At 44.8% G+C, this 7,218-nt stretch overlaps 1 protein-coding gene across 2 annotated transcripts in view; it reads left to right on the top strand.

Moving 5' to 3' along the window:
• Positions 1 to 7,218, top strand: part of LOC135397056 (sushi, von Willebrand factor type A, EGF and pentraxin domain-containing protein 1-like) — a 28,354-nt gene continuing 21,136 nt past the window's right edge. For both annotated transcript variants that reach the window (XM_064628387.1, XM_064628386.1), the window contains exons 1-4: positions 1 to 108; positions 212 to 259; positions 4,661 to 4,864; positions 5,639 to 5,827. In XM_064628387.1, the coding sequence (XP_064484457.1) occupies positions 99 to 108; positions 212 to 259; positions 4,661 to 4,864; positions 5,639 to 5,827 (451 nt within the window). In that variant the 5' untranslated portion in view covers positions 1 to 98. The remainder of the gene's footprint in view (positions 109 to 211; positions 260 to 4,660; positions 4,865 to 5,638; positions 5,828 to 7,218) is intronic.

Here is a 7,218-nt window from a genome sequence, read left to right as displayed (position 1 = left end):
GCTGGCGAATATCGCGTAGTACCAGTGCGCGTTACCAACTGGACATTACGGGACTGGAGGAACACTCTATACTACTGCGGTGTCATTGTGCGTACGCGATGAACCTAGGTAAGAACTACTTTCTCGGCTTAGAAAGCTTACGTTGCAGCACTTGCCGCGACTGTGCATATTGTGACTGACATTCATCTGATACCCTGCTTCATCGTGACAGCGACTCTGGTGTGGTCAGTGCTGTTGACGCTACAGTGGGACGCAGCTCGTAAGTGACACACTTTTCCTTGCAACTTTTAGAATAATAACGGAATAGCGGTTTGTAGTTGAAACGGCCCTGAGCCTGTGAATGCTTCCAAGTAAATCTTTCGCAAGTAAATAATGGGTAGAAATCGTAAGTCGTCGGTTAGGAGAGGCGAACTTTCGTAATGCTTTGGTTACACGTCACGTGGGGATTATCACGATTTATTATGATAGTATGACGTGATATGATACGAATAATATACTGTGCAGCACGATAGAGAGTCGTGATGCCTTTTTTCCGCTCTTTTGCTGGAAGTACGTCCTTTTACAATCAATCAATCAATCAGGCGGAAAACAAAGTACATTAACAGAAGCTATTTCAAAATACAGACACAGTGGAGTAGAAGGATAGAAAATCCGACGAACCGGTAAGGAAGTATGAAGTAGAGTGCCTCAGAGCAAGAGCCGTCCATATTTCGAACAGAGAGTGGCATGGTATTTAAAAGGCTAGGGAAAAGGTTCGTACGAATTGTGAGTTGACATCCCGGAGGAAGAAAAGGTCCATCCAGTCTTTTACGACCGTGGTAAATGGGTCGCTTTGTTAGAGTGTGGACGGAATTAGTTACATGGATGAAGTCATCTTTGCACCAGACCATTACAAAAATGCGAAGGACAGAATGAAGTGCACAAACAACGGGACGAAACGGGACGACAGGCATACACAACAAAAAAAAAAGTGTGCTTTGAAGATTTACCCACGTAACGACGAATTATCTTTCGGAATGTATACGCCCCATGCCTGCCTGTCGTCCCGTTTCGTCCCGTCGTTCCGTGCAGTATATTCCGAACATTTTTGTAACCGGTCTGGTGCAAAGATGCATTCATTCACTCTAAATAAAGTTCATTCCTAAAACCCTGAATGGACATTTCCTTCCCCCTTGCTGTCGATCAAGAATTCGCACGAGCTTTTAACACATCATCCATAACCCTATAAATACCATACCAATGCCGAGGACGTTGTTCAGAAGAAGAAATACGGCAACCTCTCCTATTATTTTTAGTCCGTCCAACTCCAACTCCAAGAAATACGGCTTACCTGAACAGTTCTGCAGTAAAAAGACAGCATATTTCATATGTAGCACGGACACGTTATGGTTGACTTTTATCAATAGCTCGTTCTGGAAGTCGTTTTCTGCCATAGTCTCTCTGGCAGTTGACAGAGGCCAGTATGATAGTTACGTTAGTCTCAGGCCCACACACACCCTGGAGTCCAATGACCAAGGAATCCTATCCGAAGTTAACAGTACCACAGTATATGTTACCGTGACTCAGTGCGACACGGCAGCTTAGCAGTGGAATCCAGAGCGCACGTGTCAATGGCTTGACCTCAGTTCATTTACCTCAACTGTTTTGTTGAACACAGCATGGTTATTTCATCCAATTTCTAAGAAAAACAGTGAACATGTGCTTCATATAATTCCATAATTCCTGTTACGGAACACGTAGACGTGTCCACAGGCTTCTTGTCAAGGTTTAGGCGGACAATCAATAAGAGTGAGAAATGTCGTACTTTTTTCGGTATTGGAGTGCGTGTCGCGATACTTTTTTAAATCGGTATCGGAAAAGTATTTACGTTACAAACTTATGGTAACGCGATCTCCGTATCGTTACCGATACCGAATAAGAGTGACAAATGTCGTGGGTGAATAAAGGGGGAGGGGCGCACTAAAAAGTACCGGTATCGGTAACGATACGGAGATCGCGTTACCATAAGTTTGTAACGGAAATACTTTTCCAATACCGTTTTAAAAAAGTATCGCGACACGCATTCCGATACCGAAAAAAAGTATATAAACGTATATAAAAGTATATATATCGATAGTATATTATCGATTACAGTAACGGCGTTACGTACAACACTAGCTTAGGGGGCGATCAGTAAAGGGATGGATTATATATAAACTGATTCCCAGGTGTTGGGTGATATGCACTCTCGTCCGTGTTGCTGGATGCAACACAGACAAGTGGGCAAGCAGTTGAATGTCACGTGATACACTCCATGGTGTCACTTATTTGGCAACGGGTTGGTAACATGAGCTGAGTTCGTAATCTGTTACTCGCGTTCCTTCTAGAGAAAGAGGGCTCTGAAATCCATGGAGGAGTTGCGCACGAAATTTCTTCCACGCGCATCTTAACGAGAGACGGGCCCGACAGGCCACAAACGTTATAGCGACATAATAGCTGGAGCCCTGGACCTGTATGGAACCCTGAATCTAAGTAACGTGATGAGGACCCCATATTGCAAACAGCACATGCGGGTTCACAAAGTATGTGCACCACAAGGAGCAGCATCCGAGTATCAGTGTCTGTTAAATACCCGTGAAATTCACAATGGTAATCAAGTAGATGCCATTGGCAATAACCTTGACGACATATTTGAAATGGGGCTTACGCATTCAGACATTTGCAATCGCGCTATACAAAGAAGCTCTGCATTTACGACCGAAAAGTCCGGTCTGCCTCTGCGTACAAGCCAAATGTTAGGCCCAAATTGGAATGCGCCATCGCAGGTTTGGATCCTTGTAATAAAAAATGATGTTACCGCAATAGAAAAGATACATTGGACGGTCGTTCGCTTGCGACTGAGTAAAGACTGTTTTCGCTAGAAATTTGTTATGCGGATGTGTGCTGAAAACTCTTAGCGTGCAGCGTAGAAGGGCAATGTTACAATTTTTGCATTTGCTTTTCCATCACAAACTTGATTGCAAGGTTGTAGGTCATATGGTTCGACGAGTTAATGGATGTAGAGACTCAGTCAAGGGATATCGCTATAGAAATAGAGTCATCAAAAGTCGATGCCCAGAACTTTTCCTTCTTCCCACGCTGTTGCCTGAGGGGGCTTTAGTCATTACAGATTATGTTTTTGTGCGTGGAATAATAACAATAGAATGTCCACACCTACTATTTATGTATGTATGTATGTATGTGCGTGTGTGTGTGTGTGTGTTGAAAGAAAAATACTAGGGAGAGGTTAAATGCGTCACACGACAAATTCGGTACTCCCATAAACAGACCCCCCAAACGTGAAAAAGATATAAGAGCACTCCCACACCTGTATGTATGTATGTATGCGTGAATGAATGAATGAATGAACCCAACCCAGCAGTATACACGCAAATATAAAACAAAATAACATTGAATTTCAGTGTTGCGATATCTCATAGGCCACCCAATTTGCAAAACATGTAGATTTCTGTGCCTATTTGATGAACGCCACCTAGAGTATGCAAGGCACGCCAGGAACTGTCATCTGCCGTTGTTGTTCTACTGTCGGCAGAACGAACTGCTGGTACACATCCTGCCGTCGCTACGATTTGTTACTTTAAACGACATCACTGGTTGGAACAAAAAAAGCAATAATGCTTATATTCATACAAATCCATAAAATTCCATGCATAAAATGTAGTAATTAAGTTCAAAATTGCACAGCACAGTGATGTTTTCCGTGTTTCGTTGCGATTGCCGCGTTCGCTAGGCCTAACGACGCCGACAAAACCGACAACACGTCTTACACTTTCGGTGCGGTTCGACATCGATAGTGGAGCATAAGTTGTGAAACTCATATCATTCGCGTCTATAGCGTGAAATTTTGTCACGAAATTCCCGCTTGACCGTGAGTGTTTTCGTCGCCATTTTGGGTGGTAGTTAGGCGTCATGACGGCCCCCGTCGAAAAAAGAAAACCAATGAGAGGCGCCCAGCTGTGACTGACAGGTCGACCTTCTCATGGAGGCTCTTTCCAATGGTTAGACCCCATTTTAATACATGGCCCTGATGATAGTTTGAGGGTCCTTCGATCTTTTGCCGCCCGGATATGGGGACTCGCCGTCACGCCAGACCCACCATAACTCCGCCCACTTGGCTGAAATTAAATACGAGCCGCGGCGCCCGAGCAGATTTCCAGGCTGCACTTCCGCTCCAAAATAACGGAATGAAAAGCACGAGGAGATTTGAAGGCGGCAGCTCCGCTCAAAAATGGCGGCACTGATGCTGGCCCCGCCCATCGTGCAAGGTCAAATGACGCGCTTTAAAACAGGCTCCACCCAGTGGCCAAACTCTCCAGATAAACGGCTATGACCTGGGTCCCTAATGCAAAGTTTGGACGGCGTGGGTATGTCGAACAGTGTGTGTGGCAGTGCTAACGGGGTATTAGATAGGACACCACCTTTGGCATTCATAACGTTAGTCTGAGTTCAGCTACATCGTCGCCAAAATTGTCACACTAGACAAGGAAGCTTAACACGGTCTGCTAGTGTCACTAGTGAACGATTCATGCTCAGCCCGCATTTTCAATGCTACGCCAATTATTAGAGGGTAGAAGAAAGTCCAAGCGACAAAGTCATCCTACCACTTCCCATATCATTTCAGTGTGTGCCACCATCCCAGCCTGCCCAGATATACCTGAAGTAGGGAATGCGACGTACGAAGAACTCGAAAGACATGATGCGTCACCGTACATGCGTGTGCGGTACATATGCAACGAAGGTTACTACTTAGAAGGTTCACATGAGATTGCTTGCGTAGACGCTGAGCAGGGCCGCCAGTGGCACCCAGAGCCTCCAGCATGCCATGGTAAGAGTCACAATGTGCTCAGGAGGAACACACCTATTATCCGCACTTTCCGTCCGCAAGTGAATGTTTCAAGCGCATGCGTTCGAGCATTGCACACAACAAGCCTTCTTTGTCTAACTTGAACGTTGCCGCATGTCTTGTCTGTCCAGCCCTATGGTCTGCAAATTATTCACGTGCAGTACATATGCCAAATTAAAAGGACAAGTGTGCACAGATAGATCTGGGATATATTGTGAAACAAATCGGCAGAAATTGCAGGTATGCTGGAGCTTTTAGCAGAACAGTACCAACTCATGATAATGCTTCCCGAAGACACCATAAGTCATTCTTGTTATACTCCTTCGAGTGGTCGACATTACCGAGTCAAAATTTGGCAACTGGACAGCCGATTAAACCTCGGCAGGTGACGCAAGCGATTCGATACCTTCCTGTTTTCGAGTATGATTTGCTCCTGGACGCAAAGTGCACCTGCCGACACAGCACCATTCCCCGTTTGAAAGATAAACGCAAACAATCTTGAACGCTTTAAGACGGCTGGGCTTTTCTGTGAACGAAGTCTCCTCTCTGAATTCAAATATGGAATACGAAGATATTGAAGAACCTGTTGATGGCTTGGACTCTTGAGCGGCGTGGTACGCCACTCTCATTGTGCGGAAAATGATTTTTCTTTTCATTATATTTTTTATTTATCTACGTCTAATTGGTTAATTTTCCATTTCGCCGTCCCGGATTTTCTGCAGCTTATCCACACACTAAAACCCCCGCTCTTTACAGGTTTCAAAAATTGTGAGGATATAGGGGACATTCCAAATGGTTTTGTGACCGGAGATGAGGCCTGCTGCAAACCGGGTGACAAACTGGGTTTCGTGTGCGATAATGACGTCACACACCAGCTCGTCGGCACAAGTGAACTGACGTGCTTGAACAACGGTTCCTGGGATCATCCTGCTCCACAATGCTTAGGTATGTGCTTCTGTGGTTTCACAAGTAAACGATTTTGATAACGGTGCTGTATACACGTCCCGAAACGTGCTCGGTCGTGTGTACCTTACAAGCCTGCTACGAGCGCAGTGTTCCTACACGTACCAACTGTGGCTTTTAAGGGAAGGATTTTAGAATGAAGGGAGTTTGAACAGCTCATAAGTTATTCAACAATGCTGCTTAGATACACATAGACGTCGGCAACTGCAAGAACTTTCACGATCGACACCATCAGACCCCCCTCCTTATACAGTCAACCCTCGATTTATGAATTCCCTCGTTTTATGAACACTAGCACGAGGAACCAAACTTTTTACATGTATTTTTCCCTCGTTTTATGAACCTCGATATTCGAATAATGAATGGAGTTTCTGGGAACCAACTAGGAGTTGCCCAGTGTTTTTGCCCTCAATTTATGAACGGGTCGTTCAGAGGCCAACAAAAACCTTCAAAGGGATTATTCGTGGTCTTATGAATCACGCCTGAACAGACAAAACGTTTTCCAGGTATTGCACCATCGGTTCTTAACCCCTCGAAATCCGAACAACAAACGGGTTTTTGCAGAAGTGTTCCTGACCTCAATTCATGAATAAGGTGTCCGCTGTCACCCGGAGATTAATAAACGTAGGTTAAAAACCCCAGAGAAAATCCGAGACCAGTTGAGTGCGAGTGTGCTGACATCTCCTCTTTTCAAGATTGACACAGCGGAAGGCATGGTCCAAAGCCAAATTAAACTATTTAGTATTGCATAATAAACAGAGTGTGAATGCGCTAACATCTGTGCTTTGTGAGATTGAGACAGCAGAAGGCATGGTCGAAAGCAAAATTACACAATATATTGCATTATAAACACAATACCAACTCGGAAATACTGTTCCATTTGCTCGATAGTACTCACTTAACGGAATTTTCGATTTATGAATCCCTCGATTTATGAACGATTTTTCGGGGAACCGAGGGTGTTCATAAATCGAGGGTTGACTGTATATGTATATATATTTTTTTTTTCTGCTCTGATTTGAACGATTCGCGTTGGGGGTCTCGAGCCCCCCCCCCCCCCCCCCCCCTCAAGCTCAACAGTGGCTACGCTACTACATAAGAGACGTCCATGCCAGGAAAGGAGCGTGAAGGAGATCTAGGACATACGTGTATAGACAAGCCCGTCTAGAGATCATTGTATTATCGACACAGTTTTCTCGAGCATGGAGAAATTATATATGTTCAAACAAAGACCCCTCAACAGTGTACGGATTGGATTAAATTATGCGGAGATTGGAGCTCCACGAATGTTGAGCCGGCTACCTCAAGTCACTTGTACTGCCAAACGGGTGTTCGATAGCAGAGGCAAGGGGCTCGATCTACAAACTTCACAT

The sequence above is a fragment of the Ornithodoros turicata genome, chromosome 6 (assembly GCF_037126465.1).
Source record: "Ornithodoros turicata isolate Travis chromosome 6, ASM3712646v1, whole genome shotgun sequence".
Classification (NCBI taxonomy): Eukaryota; Metazoa; Arthropoda; class Arachnida; order Ixodida; family Argasidae; genus Ornithodoros; species Ornithodoros turicata.
The sequence above is the reverse complement of the archived record's forward strand: the minus strand, read 5'-3'. Positions and strand labels throughout refer to the sequence as shown.